The sequence below is a fragment of the Cnephaeus nilssonii genome (assembly GCF_951640355.1).
Source record: "Cnephaeus nilssonii genome assembly, chromosome: 2".
In the NCBI taxonomy this organism is placed as follows: domain Eukaryota; kingdom Metazoa; phylum Chordata; class Mammalia; order Chiroptera; family Vespertilionidae; genus Cnephaeus; species Cnephaeus nilssonii.
This window is the reverse complement of record NC_137073.1, coordinates 14,128,608-14,143,117: the sequence shown is the minus strand read 5'-3', so window position 1 is coordinate 14,143,117 and position 14,510 is coordinate 14,128,608. Positions and strand designations below refer to the sequence as shown.

Genomic DNA, 14,510 nt, shown 5'->3' with positions numbered 1-14,510 from the left:
TATATTTTATTGATTTTTTACAGAGAGGAAGGGAGAGAGATAGAGAGCTAGAAACATCGATCAGCTGCCTCCTGCACGCCCCCTACTGGGGATGTGCCCGCAACCAAGGCATGTGCCCTTGACCGGAATCGAACATGGGACCTTTCAAGTCCACAGGCTGACGCTCTATTCACTGAGCCAAACCGGTTTTGGCATGGGTTAATTTTTTAAAAAATATATATTTTTATTGATTTCAGAGAGGAAGGGAGAGTGAGGGAGAACTAGAAACATCAATGATGAGAGAGAATCATTGATTGGCTGCCTCCTGCACACCCCACGCTAGGGAGCGAGCCAGCAACCTAAGCATGTGCCCTCACCTGGAATTAACTGTGACCTCCTGGTCCATAGGTCAATGCTCAACCACTGAGCCACGCTGGCCGGGCGTGATGCCTTAAGATGGAAACTACAGAAACAGTGCAGGGTTAGCGGTACAAGGTGCAAGGTACTAGGTGTACCTTGGACACCCTTCAGAGATGTCCAAGAGCTAGTTGGAAATATAGGTTCTGGCCCTGGCCGACTTTGCTCAGTGGTTAGAGAGTCAGCCTGCGCACCAGAGAGTCTCGGGTTCAATTCCCAGTCAAGGGCATGTACCTGGGTTGCAGGTTCAATTCCCGGTCCCAGTCAGGATGCATGCAGGTTTCAACCAATCAGTGTGTCTCTCTCACATTGATGTTTCCCTCTCTCTCTTTCTCCCCTCCCTTCGACTGTCTCTCTAAAAATCAATGGAAAAATAATACCCTCACTCCTTGGGTGAGGTATTGAAAAAAAAAAAAAAGGAATACAGATTCTGGAGGTCAGGGGCCGGATCACTGCTCTAAAGCAATACATTTGGGAATTTGGAATACATTGCCGTAAAGATGATAGTTGAACCAATGTAGAAGCAAGACGAGTTCGGGTTTGTACCCTGGGTGCACAGAGTGTAAGGAGCAGCAGAGGAAGAGGTTGAGCAAAGGAGGCTGATACACCCATCCTGTCATCATTAGTGCGGTTGTCCTTGGTCCAGTCAGCAGTCGCCTGTGACTCTTCTTTTGACGCTCTGTTTAAGCAGCTGTTTGCTTATTCCTCAAGCATTTATTAAGCTCCTAATAGGTGCATCAAAATGAAGATCAGATTTTTTAGTTTAGAATTCCTCCTTCCCTGCGCCCCCCCCCCCCCCCCAGCCATTCACCCCCCAACCCCGAGATCCCTGGACAGTTTGCACAGGTTTTTGCCGCCTCGCCTGCTCTCAGAGTCTCTCTCTGTTTAGTATTGTGAGCTCACTAAGCTCAGTTGGAACCCTGCCTGTCATCCAGCTTGCTTCCTCACTCTCCCGTGCGCTGGAACGACGCCCCCACGGCTGCCGGTCCCAGCCCTGCGGAGCCCTCAGCTATGCACACCTTGCGCCCTCTCTCCAGCTCCCAGGGACATGCTGCTCACTGTCAGGGTGCCTGCTCCCACCCCGGTGCTATGCAGGGTGCAGGCACTCCCTGATCACTGCTTGGATTGAGCCAGGAGCCTCTTTTAAATCAGAGGAGCAGGGTCAGCTGTATACAAGACAGCAAAGCCCGAGCTCCGCCCAGCCTGCCTGTGGTCACTCTTTCAATGTGCTGTTAAGAGTGACGTTTTAAATTAAATGACATTTAAACACTTTTTAAAATATAATTGATTATGAAATTACTTCATGGCTCAAAACCCTTTAGAGTCTTCCAGCTTCACTTTGAACAAAATCTGACTCTTGCCCTCTTTACGTGGCTCTTGGCCTGCACTAATGCCACCCCGCATGGCCTCACCATGGCTTGTTCCTTCCCACTGCAGGGGCCTCGGGATTCCCAGACCAGCCCTTCCTGCTCCAGTACATGCCATCTTCTGTTCCTGAAGTGATGGCCCACAGCCCTCCAGATAGCTGGCTCCTCGCCTCCCTCAGTTTATTGCCTTCAGACAATACTTATTTCTCAAACATTTTACTGAAGTGTGAGATACATCCAGGAAAGCGGCCGGGTCGTTCATAAGTGTTCATACAGCTCAGTGAGTTTTCACACGTGGAACATACCCATGATGTAACTACCATCCCATCCACGCACTGACCTCTCCACCCAAAGGCAGCCACCTATGTGACACCAGCAACATAGTATTTCAGAAGCTTTCACTTAAGACCTATGTAGACAAGGCCTCCTAGATCAACCCAAACAGATGGGATTGACCGTCTCACTATTAGCATCCTACTACCTCTCTAGCACTTTCTCAGGTTGAGGTTACATGTGTATTTGCTTGTTGACCTAGTTGATGTCTTTCTCCCTCTCGGGACTGTAAGCATGAGGGGTTCCCTGAGGGAAGGGCCATCTTCCCTGTGTCGTGTTAGAGCCCAGCAGAGTGCTGGTCACACACTGAGCCATCAGTACATTGTCTGAGTGCGTGAGTGGAGCACACGAGATTCTCTGTAAAGACTAGTAATGCTTAGTCATAGAAGTGAAATGCTACACAGCAGCTTTTCTGAGTTCCTTGTCCTTTCCTTTCCTCAGGGGACCGTAAAACAGCTCTTGCTCTTCTCCGAGACGGAGGGGAACCCATGCTTCCTTGACATCTGTGGAAATTACCTGGTCATCGGGACAGACTTGGCTCACTTTAAAAGCTTTGATCTTTCCCGAAGGTACAGTGTTTGTCCAAATGAAAGTATTACATTTGAAAAATTAGGAGATAATGTGGTGGGTATGAAATGGATAGGAGCTAGAAAACTCTTTATGTTCTCATTTCAACATTAACATGCCACTAAATTTTTTAAACCCCTGTTTTGGCTTAAATTCTCAATCTTTCCATGATGGGGAAGAAGAGGGTGGTTGAACCGGTGATGCATGAGGGATTTCTTAGGGTAAGGAAACTTCAGTGTGATAGCTACAGAGCATGGTCTGCTTGTCAAAACGCATAGAACTTCTCAGCAAAAATGAGCAAAGCGTGTGCACATTTTTTTTACAAATCTTTTACATTGGGGATCCCAGAATGGAATGCAGAAGGTGGCAGGGCATCCACCTGTATTACAAATGCATGAAACAAGCCCACTGGAGGGCATGTGGCTGACCTGAGCCTCTTGGGAACGAGTGGCGACTGTAAGACTAAAAGCACAGGGACTGCACGCAGCACGGGGCTCTGGTTGACAAAGTTAATTCCCACAGGGGTGCAGGGTGACGCTCCGGTACTGCTACGCTGGCAGTGAGCAGTGAGGTGAAAGGACGGAGGGTGTTGGGAGCTGGGTCCTCCCTATTGGGGTGGGGGTTGGGGCAAGCATGGAGGAGGCGAGTGTGATCCCTGTGGTGATGGGCTAGAACCGGAGACACAAGTTTGAAGTCTTGTTTAGCTTAATATGGATATAAGTGGATACATATGAAGATAGTTATACATATGTGCACATCCCTCTTCTTGTTCTCTCAGCTGAGGGCCTGGAGGCAAGGGCATCCCAAGAGCAACCAGCACACCAGTGCCCAGATAGGGTTTCTAACAGCATCTCCAAAAAAAGGAACCAGGGTCCTTGGAGAAATGGCTGATTCTAGGACTGAGGCAGCAAATATACAAGATGAGCCCAGAGTATCTTAACTGTTGGAAATAAGAAAGTGCTACTATATATATACTAGAGGCCAAGTGCACGAGATTCGTGCACGGGGGTGCGGGATGGGGGGTGTCCCTCAGCCCTGTCTTGGCCTGCAAAGACGCCAGCATCCCTCACCCCGGCCTCTAGCCAGAGGTTCCTCCCCTCCTTCTGCACAGCCTCTGGGAAGATGCTTGTCCTGGGGCCTCCTCAGGGCCCCGGCCCACGATGCCCTGCAGCTCGGGTACTCGGGGGCTTGGGCTTTCAGGTCTGGCTTTCTCACTGGCATGGTGAGCATCAGCTGCCATGGGAGCCTTGCCTTAGGAGTCACCCCCTTGGACCGTACTACTTGCGAGGGTGTGGGGGAGAGTGGCCTCGGTGGCAGTGATTTGATGTCTGTAGCATGCCCGCTGACACACACCACTGCAGCCCCACACTGGTATCGTCTGGACTGCTGGCAGGGGGCTTCCAATCTGCGACTGGGGCTGACGGGCTACGACTGGGGGCTGCAGGTGGAGGACCCCGGCACCCATTGGGCTGTCAGCATCAGGAACTGGAAAGATCCATTTTTCTGGTTCCTCCCCTGCCACGCGGATGCTGAGCTCCGGGCCCCACAGGCCCGTTCACTCCCGCCACACAGCCGGCCAGCCGGGCCAGGGACGTGGCTCGCTGCCCCAGAGGCCCCTTCTGTGCCGCAGCACAGCCATGGCGCAGACGCTGAGCTCGCGCTGCCGCTGGCAACGCAAGCTCAGCATCCCGCTGGCCCCATTCGGTCCCCGCTCAGCAGTGTGGCGGCCGATCATGTTGGCAGGAGACACGGGTAGTGGGGACTCGCGAGTCCCCGCCCCCCCGCCCCGCTCCTTCCGCAGGCCCAATCGGCCACCCCGAGTCCCGCCCCCCGCACCTCCCGCCGGCCCAATCGTGGGCATAGCGGAGTGGTGGTTAATTTGCATATTACCCTTTTATTATGTAGAATATAATCATGGGGTGTGTCAGGGGACATAGGAGCACCCGAAAGAGTTCCTAGAGGCCCAAGCTGAAAGCTGGAACAATTTGAGCAACAAAATAAATAAAACAGCATTGTATTAGAACCCAAAGTAGAAAATAAATATCTGTGAGTTCATACTAATATAAATAAGTGACGAAAAAGTTAATAAGTAGAGGAAAAGAGACACATAATCTACAGAAGAATTGCAAATAGTTTATGTAGATCTTCTCCCCATGGAGGGGAGCATAACCCCCCACTTTGTAAGTGTGTGCTGTACATAGTGACGCCCTCCCAAAGGGGACAGTATGGGGAGGGGGAAAGGAGTAACTTTACAGACATGACCCCAGACGGGAGAGACCAGGATCAACATCACAGATTCGTCATGTCGATGGCACAGACCCCCAATGTGATGTGATGAAATGGCACTGTACCTTTGGGTTCTTCTCCTAAAGCCCACACCCCAGGCTAAGCATGAGAAAAACACCAGACACTTTCTTCCCACTGGCGGGTGGGACACTACAGAACAGCTGAGCAGTCCTCCTCAAAACTGCATGGGCATCAAAAGCAGGAGTCCAGCCCAGAGGAGCCTAAGGAGGCCTGATGACCAGAAGTCATGTGGGTCCCGTTGGGATCCCGGGACAGAAAGGGTGTTAGGGAGGAACTGAGGAAGAGTGAATAAAGTAAAAGAAAAAAATCATGATGAGCAAACCCAGGGTTGTTTATATAGGTAACAAACTAGAACCAGCTAAACAGGGGAGGAGTTAAGTACATTTTAGTTCATCCTGTGATGGAACATATCTATACTAATAAAAGGGTAATATGCTAATTAGACCAGATAGACCTGATGTCTTCCGGACAAAGCCACAGCGGCTGCGAGGGCCGAGGGATAGGCTCCCGGACTGTGAGAGGGGGCAGGCCCGGCTGAGGGACTACCCCTCCCCCCAGTGCATGAATTTTCGTGCACCAGGCCTCTAGTGCAGTTATAATAGTGTGATACAGCAATCCCGATCTGAAAGGAGAGATCACAAATTGCTGCAAGGGGAAACGCAAGGGGGCAGGAGGAAGAGGAAATTACGTATTCATATTTGCTGATAAGAACATGAGAACTTTAAAAATTCACCCTGCATTCTGAGCCTGGCCCATTGCCTGTTTCCCGTGGCATAAGGCACCCCAGAGTGAGAGCAGCTGGGCCAGTGGGCGGGGCTCAGTTCTGTGAACAAAGGTTTGGGGTCACTGGAGAAGCAGGGCTTTCCTCTGACCTCCCCTGCACAGCGACGCTTCGGTGAGTGTGCGCTGACCCTGTCCTCCTCCTGCAGGGAGGCGAAGGTGCACTGCAGCTGCAAGAACCTGGCCGAGCTGGTCCCTGGTGTGGGGGGCATTGTGTCGCTCAGATGTAATGCCAACGGCAACAAGATCAGCATCCATCCCAGCAAGGTGGGTGCCCATGGGGCTGGCCTCTGTGCCTCCTCCTCGGTCTCCATTCGTTGCTCTCACAGGACCCTGGGCCTTCCTGTCTGTGCCTTTTGTGTCCACTCCTGGCTCTTGGCATCCCAGCTTCCATTCCTCTTCCTCTTTCATCCCCTCTCCAGGGTGTCCTCTCCTCCTGCCTGTGCCCTCTCCCACCTGGTGCTGTCCTTGCCCTCCCCACCTACACAGCTTCCGTTTTTTCCTGCCTTTCTTCGTTTCTTATTTCATCAGAAATGGGTTTCTTCTTTTCTGAACCCCTCACCTCTCCTCTTTTCGGTCTTTTCTTTGCCCAATTAAACTCTTTCGGCCCAAGGGGTTCCCAGGATTGTTGGAGATGGCGTGACGTCAGGGTGTAGGCACCTGCGGGGAGGGCTGAAGGCAGGTGACGGAGGGCATGTTGGTCCTGCTCCAGGTGGCTGGTGCCTTGCCACCCACCAGCATGTTCGTGTTTTCATTCGTTTGTGCTCTTGGTCATGCATTCAAGAATTGATTATGGATTGCTTCCATGCACCAGTGCGCTTTGCTGGGCACTGTAGATACAGATTGATCAGTTAAACAGGAGGATTTGGCTTCCCACTCTGGTTGAACAGACATTGATTAAAGGGTGAGGCAAACAAGTACATTTTTACAACCTGGTGAGAGCTGGGAGGACAGTGCCGGTGCCCGGAGAGCGAGTGACAGGGAAGAGTTGCCGTCCAGGGAGGTCAGGAGGCTCCCAAACGAGGAGATAGTGGAGCCAAGGTGTGAACTCTAATAGAATAAAGTCTACCTAAGTTCTTGGCATTTGTTGCCCCTAGCAACCAAGCTGGTTCCCTTTTCTCGGTTTCTTTTGTGTGTGCACATGTACCTTTCCGTGTGAGGATCCAAGAACAAAGGAAAGAGGATGAGTGAGATGATAGCATTCGCAGCGGTAGCTTCGGCATCTTGCACCTAACACTTCCTGTTTAATGAATGAAGAGATGGAGACAAATTCTTTGTCCAAAGATGCAGCTGGCTGTGCTGTGACTGAGAGCCCTGCTCACGCCCTGTCCGTATGGAGAAGGGCTGGGACTTGGGAAGAACAAACAAGAGAGGTTGACTGGTGCATGGGGTTGACCTAATCAAGCGAATGTCTTTAGGGAGTGGGGGGAGTATGAGCCTGGCTGGTGAGCAGGTGAAAGGGAGAGTTCAGAGCCCGGCATACTTGGGAGGAGATTCCCAGAGGGAGGGCAACCTCGTTCCTTCAACAGGGGTGCAGAGCAGTTCCTCAGACGCCAAATCACCCCCCAGGGAGCTGCGTCAGAGTTGGTTTATCCCAGTGGTCAGCAAACTCATTAGTCAACAGAGCCAAATATCAACAGTACAACGATTGAAATTTCTTTGGAGAGCCAAATTTTTTAAACTTAAACTTCTTCTAACGCCACTTCTTCAAAATAGACTCGCCCAGGCTGTGGTATTTTGTGGAAGAGCCACACTCAAGGGGCCAAAGAACTGCATGTGGATCGCGAGCCGCGGTTTGCCGACCATTGGTTTATCCAAATCCAGACTCCTTCTTGTTCCCGTGGTTAATCCGCCTCAGCTAAAATGACATCACACTCAAGTCAATACTGAGAACAGCTAGATAGCTGTAGTTGACTGACCTTCACAATATTTGGGGGTTTATTTTCAATTCTCTGAAACTATAAAGTAGCAACTCAACAACCATTTTGTGGGATGACAGTAAATTGACATTCAAGTTCTGATGCTGGAAGCACTCTGGCCAGAGTGGCCTGGGGGTCACTGACATCAGGATGGGTTTTCTCAGACGTGTGCTATGAGCTTCTGGTTCTCTTCCCCTAGGCTGACAGCAGTCCCGATTCCAAAATCTGTTTCTATGATGTGGAAATGGACACGGTGACCGTCTTCGACTTCAAGATGGGACAGATTGATCAGGGAGAGACATTGTCCTTTAATGGGCAGGAAACTAAGAAGTAAGTTTGTGGCCACACAGGCACATGGAGCCTGTCCCTGCCTTCATACTCTCTGGGGTGGGGTGGGGCTCACTGTCTTTTGTCAGTTGCCTGCCTTCTTTTTTGTTTGTTTGTTTGCTTAATATATTTTATTGATTTTTCACAGAGAGGAAGGAAGAGGGATAGAGAGCTAGAAACATCGATGAGAGAGAGAAACATCGATCAGTTGCCTCCTGCACACCCCCCACTGGGGATGTGCCCACAACCAAGGTACATGCCCTTGACCGGAATCGAACCTGGGACCCTTCAGTCCGAAGGCTGACGCTCTATCCACTGAGCCAAACCAGTCAGGGCTGCCTGCCTTCTTTTGAGATCTGACCCACTCTTTGCCACCCAGCCCATTTTTTCTCCCTTCAGTTCTTCATTGCATTCTGGGCCTGTAGAGAAGGGAGATTTAAAGGAGGGAGGGACCAGAGGTAAATGCACTGCATCACACAGGTCACAGCTGGAACTGGACCCCAGGCGCAAAATTGCCCAGCAGGGGGTGCTGTCCCACCTTGAGGTCCACCCCCGGGTCCCAGACTTTGGGACCAGCATCAGGGACCTTCCATGTGACCTCTAGAACCCAAGCCTCATTGTCTCTCCCATTAGACTCCACTGGGACTCTTTCAACCAATTGTTTTAAATGAAAGAATATGATCAGACAGGCTGCATCGCAACATGGTGTGCCAGTGTACTCCCAGGCTGGAGCTCAGATGAGGCCTGCTAACGCTGATTGGAGGCTGGCCTGAGGTGTTGCAGAGGCTGAGAACAGGAACTCTCTCATGGGTTCCCATGGGTCTCTCTTTCAGGAACCATGCCTTCGGGGATGGGAGGCTGGCGCATCTTGTTCCTGTGAGCCACTTCTGGGATCAGAGTGAGCCCAGGCTGTTCGTGTGCGAGGCTGTGCAGGAGGTAACGGGAGCCCAGCTGCAGCCCGCGGACAGAAAGGCCCACGCCAAGGACAGTGCCAGCCCCACGGTACTGCACAGCCGCATTTGTGTTTAGAGGCATGGGGACTTTGGACTTATGGGTGCACAATCTTGGTGACAAGGTTTATAGGAGAGTTACAGGGAAATTCATTCACGTGGAGCATGAATATGTGCCTGTGTAGCCTCTCCTGGGGGCGTACATGAGGAGGCTGAGCCCACCCTCTGTCTTGTCTGGCTCAGTGTAATACTCTGTTCTCCTGCTCTCTCCACTTGATGTCAGCGTGTCCTGTGACTGAGTCGCTGAGGCAGCATGCTGACTCCTCATTTGTTCCACAACCTGCCGTGACGCTCAGACAAGGCCGATCCTGACCAAAGCAGCCTCCTCGCCTCAGTCACGCTCTCTGATCTCGCCACCCGCTCCCCAAGCTCTGCAGGGTCTCCCTCTCCCACCTGATGACTCTCAGGGCCGCATCCCAAGGGCTTGGACTCTGACACTTTCCAGTTCTTATGCATTGTGGGACGGATGTCTAACATTCCGTGGGAAAGCCCAGCGGTTTGCTGTGCTGCTTTCTAACCCATCTCTTTCCAAGAGAATTTAACGCAGGGTCTTCAGTAAGTCAGCAAAGGACAGCAGCCCTCTAACTTCAGGGGCCTTGTCTCCCTGCCGAAGGAATTTCCCTTCGGATGCCCTGAGATTATCAGCAATCTGTGTCCATACTCCGAGATTTTCAGAAGTGGATCCAACCATTGGTTCTGACACACTGAGTGGGAAAGTGTATTGAGGTAGCATCTCTTCATTGGGTTGAGAGAAGCGAAGACATTGCCTGAGGAATTTTATTTTCCTTGTGATAGAGGGCCTGGTGACAAGTCTAGACAAGTGATAAGAACGTGCAAGTTGATGACAATGGAGTGTACTGGTACACGTGAAGGGCACTTTCCAGCAGTTTGAACAGACAGCTCTTTGGGTCCTTTATGAAGATGATGAGAAAGTGTAGGAATTCACACAGCAAGACAAGGCTCCGGCACCCAAGGCCTCCTGTTGCTTTCCTGTTCAGAAGGGGCCGCAGCCGGGAGCTGCTGTTCTGAGTCCCGTGGGACAGGATCCTAGAGTCCCCCGCCTCCTCCCTGTGCATTCCCTATTCCTTGAAGGCTGTGGCAGGAATCTTTTTATCGTTGTTGCTCTGGGTGGTTTTAATCAGAGTGAAGAAACTGCGGGGATATCTTTTGAAACGTGAGAGCTCTTCTGAGTTTCCATCACCGGCTCGGTGGGGATGTTAGTCTTTGCTATAAGGACATCAGTCAATGAGAATGACATAGTGGCTCTCAAACCGGATGAGGTGCATCCTTCCAGAAGATGCGTCAGTTTTTCCAAAGTACAGGAGACGGTGGTGGAGGCTGGTGTTGCCATATGCCCAGGGGGAGAGTGGATTATCTGTGTCAGAATGTGCTCATCCTGTCTTATCTGTGTTCTATGTAAATGCCTCGGCAAGAAAAATGGGAATTAGACAAAATAGTAAAGTCTGTTGCCAAACTAACAACAATCTTTCCCTCTCCCAGGCGGACGCGTTGATTCTGTCCTTCTTCATTTCCGAAGAGCATGGCTTCTTGCTTCAGGACAGCTTCCCACGGCCTCCCACCTACCAGTCTCTCCTGGGGATGGAAGTGCCCCATTATTACTTCACGAGGAAGGTGCGAGTCGCGTGAGCACCAGGCGTGTTCTCGGGTCCCTCTCCTGGGCTGGGCTTGGGTCTCCCCAGCGCTGGAGTCGGGGGCCCCTGCTCACCGCTCATTGAACAAGCACACCATCTGCTCTGATTTGTCCCCTGAAATTGCAGCAGCTGTCAGGCGGATCAGGAGGAGGTGGGTGTCCTCCCAGGGGCTCCCCTGAGGGCACCACACCTGCAGTTTTCCTGCCTTTTTTATTCAGCTGTGTTTTTTAAATTGTGTATTCCTAGAAAATTTAGATGCTACAAAAAAAGAAATAAAGACCAAAGATGATGCAAATCTCCATAAACCCAGCCCCCAGGGATGGCCACTGTGACCAGGCTGGCATGTGGCCTTTCAAGAGGTGTCTACTTACCTACGTTTGTACATGTCACATACATGTAGTTTTTTAGTCTGTGAGGGAACAGGGTTGTTTCAGCACACACATGCTCATGCCCGCATGTGGTTACTTTGGCCGAGTTACTTGCCTTCCCTGGGACTTGGTCTCCTCAGCTGCATGGCCCCTGGCCTCTGCACGTCCCCTGACGAGCTGAGTGTGGGTCTGTGGTTCAGAGGCTGCCAGAAGTGCACGTGTCATGGCATGAGTGATGGAAACAACGAATCTGGGCGCAGTGGGTTCCCATGTCCCTAAAAATTCCATATAAAATGACATGGCATGGCCGTTGGCATCATGAATAGTGTATGGACTGACGTTTACTTGTGATAAATGGAATGATCTTTGTGAAAATTGGGAATGGGCTCGTGTGACTTTTCCAGAATCCTTGTGCTCTGTCGATGCAGGTTTTCTCAGTCCCTTATTTGAAATAGATCGGTTCCCCCAGACGAGCGTTTTTCTGAATTTCATTTCGTGTTCCTTTGGCATTTTCTGCTCTTGGATGTGAGAACTCGGAAGGTTGTGGGAGACATTTGGGTTCTTTCTCTTGTGCGTTCCCCTCCCCGTTGTTCTCACATGTGGACTCTGGTTCCTCTCACACCCTTATGCGTCTTTCTCTCGTCTCTTGTCTTCTCTGTGCTGCTCTCCTCGTTGTCCAAGAGAGGAGACGTGTGTGATGCAGTGTGAGATGGCTCCCCACTTACCCTCTGTTACCTTAACTCTGCCCTTTTCTCAAGATCTTGCTTTATGTTAAGCTACAGTTGTCTGTGACAATACTGCCCACCTCACCTGCATGTCCTCTCTAGTCAGATTGATCAGGGATATGACACCGTATCAGCTCCCCATGTCACCACAGAGCTTTTGTCCTGGCCAGACATGTGGCAGGAACAGGCTGTCACCTGATGTTTGCTTTACAGGAAATAGCTTACCTACATTTGCAATGTAGGAAATCTTATTAATTTGACTCTGAGGTGCTTGTGGTGAATGGCCATAAAGCACTGTATTTCTTTAAAAGCTGCTCTTTTTCTGATTACTGACTGTGTTTACTTCCCTTGGCCACGTCCTGGAGGTTTCTGTCCCCACACTTGGGAGTCAACAGCCCTGGGCCCCCAGCTCCCATGGTGGCCAGGGCAGGTGGCTGTCTCTCCTCGAAGAGCTGTAATGAGAGTGGGTGTAAATGCTGGGGCAGGCGGCAGGCGAAGCAGGGCCCTCAGGTGCTCGTGCCTCTGCGAGAATTCCCGAGTGTGCTCACAGGAGCAGGGCTCTGATTGGATCACAGCAAGGCTGATGGGCCTCAAATCCTGCCCTGTGATTGTTAAACCACAGTGGTCAGCATTGCCAGTTGTTTGTTGTACATGCACATTTCCAAAGGTTTCCCGTTCCGTGCAAAATCAGTCCAAACCTCAGCCTCCTACCTAGTGTGACCCAGCCTACAGGTGGCCATGAACTCTGAATTTAAGCTGCCCTGGGTTGCCTCGGAGCCTTTGCTTATGCCCTGGTGCCTGGAAGGGTCTTGCCATCCACACCTGGGTCTTGCCATCCACACGTCCTACCAGTGTCTCAAGGCCCCGGTCAGGTACCCCCTGAAGTTGGGGACTACAGATGAACTTGAGAAGCAGCAGTGAGATGGAAGAGCTGCTGGGAACTGAGCAGGTGGTGAAGGTTAGCCTTGCAGAAATCATAGAGTAGCACAAATTCAGGACCAGTGACGTGCAGGGGCACTGGTCCGGGAGGATGGATCATGACCCCGTTTTACACAGGGTAGCGTTGTGTACATCAGAGAAATGGATCCTGCAGAGAGAAAGAAGCAGACAGTGGGGAATACAGAGAATGGTGTGTGTGGGGGCGTGCAGCCTGGAGGAGAGCGGTGGGCGTACAGGCAAGGGCAGCGCCCAGCAGTCAGGAAGGAAGCCAATAATTGACTTAGCTGGTCCCCTCAGTCGGTTGTATTTCAAGGTGCCAGGTGCACAAAGGCCTCAGGCAGCCGCTATAACATCGAGTCTCTTCTCAGACATTCTTTCTCTCCGCACACCTGTCTGGGGAGCTCTGCACTAGGTTGACATTTCTCCTGAGAAAAACCAGTGGAGGGCACTCCACTAATTCAGGTTATCATTTTAGAAAATCCCACCTGAAATCATGATGGCATTGTTTCATCTTAAGACCTTGTGCACATGTGTACATGTCTGACTTGATAGTAAAATTTTTCTAGTTTACAAAACAAACATGGTAGGTGGGGATTTTTGTGTGTGTGTCCTCACCTGAGGATATTTTTTTCCATTTATTTTTAGAGAGTGGAAGGGAGGGTGGGAGAGAGAGACATTGATGTGAGAGAGATACATCAATTGATTGCCTCTTGTTTGGGCCCAGTCTGGGGCTGAGGATCAAACCTGCAAATCAGGTACGTGCCCTTGACCAGGAATCGAACTTGGCAATGCTCTAACCACTGAGTGCACCAGCCAGGACTGGGGATTTTCACAACTATTTTATAACTTTTGAAAAATTGATATTAGGGAACCAGAGGTTGAAAAACAATTTCCTGTGCATAGACTTGCTTTTGCTTATCTGCTGTTTGGCTCTGGTTTCAAATGAGGACTGATTTTGTTGCATTTGCCAGGGCCTCCTGCTGACTGTCCACATCTGTCTGCAGAGGACCCCCATAGCTGACATATGAGAGAGGCTTAGTGTAGACGTTAGCTTTACATGAACTGACAGGTAATCAGTGCCCTTTCTCAATCAGCCAGGAGAAGCAGACAGAGACAACTGGGTGGATTCACAGCACAACCGCATTCCCCAAATGGTGGGCAGGAGGCCCCTGCGAGATTTCGTGGGGCTGGAGGACTGTGACAAGGCCACCCGGAATGCCATGCTCAACTTCAGCTTCTTCATCGCCGTTGGAGACATGGATGAAGCTTTCAAATCTATCAAACTCATCAAAAGGTAAGGATTTCGTTCTCGGAGGTGTCGAAGGGATGTGTACACTCTTTGGGTACTTTCTCTCCCCTTCTATATGAGATTCTAAGGATCGTTAACACTTCTGTGACTCTGTCATGCTATATTCCCTGTCTTTTCACTCAGTGAAACGCCGGTGCTCATACAGGCACCAGGACATGCCTGGCATGTGCTGTAGAGCAGTGAGTTTTGGTGCAGCACAGCTGGGCATAGGGAGCAGGTGAGCCTGGCTCTCAGCCTCTGCCATGCTTAGAGCCCCTTGGACTGTTATTTAGTTGTTTTGATTAATTTCATAGTGTTCTGGACACTTCCTAGTAGAAAGTTCTGCAGTTGCTAAATATTTGTAATACCTGTCCCTCTGGGAACAATTGCTACTAAACAAAAAAAGGATCTATATATATATATATAAAAGCCTAAGCAACCTTTACGACCGGTTGACCGAACGACCGGTCAACCAGTCGCTATGACGTGCACTGCCCACCAGGGGGCAGATGCTCAATGCAAGAGCTGCCCC

The 14,510-nt window shown here is 50.8% G+C and overlaps 1 protein-coding gene across 5 annotated transcripts in view; it reads left to right on the top strand.

Moving 5' to 3' along the window:
- IFT140 (intraflagellar transport 140) overlaps positions 1-14,510 on the top strand; it is a 92,242-nt gene that overhangs the window by 33,115 nt on the left and 44,617 nt on the right. For all 5 annotated transcript variants that reach the window (XM_079789920.1, XM_079789923.1, XM_079789919.1 and 2 more), the window contains exons 13-18: positions 2,538-2,665; positions 5,900-6,017; positions 7,869-7,999; positions 8,830-8,998; positions 10,507-10,638; positions 13,785-13,984. In XM_079789920.1, the coding sequence (XP_079646046.1) occupies positions 2,538-2,665; positions 5,900-6,017; positions 7,869-7,999; positions 8,830-8,998; positions 10,507-10,638; positions 13,785-13,984 (878 nt within the window). The remainder of the gene's footprint in view (positions 1-2,537; positions 2,666-5,899; positions 6,018-7,868; positions 8,000-8,829; positions 8,999-10,506; positions 10,639-13,784; positions 13,985-14,510) is intronic.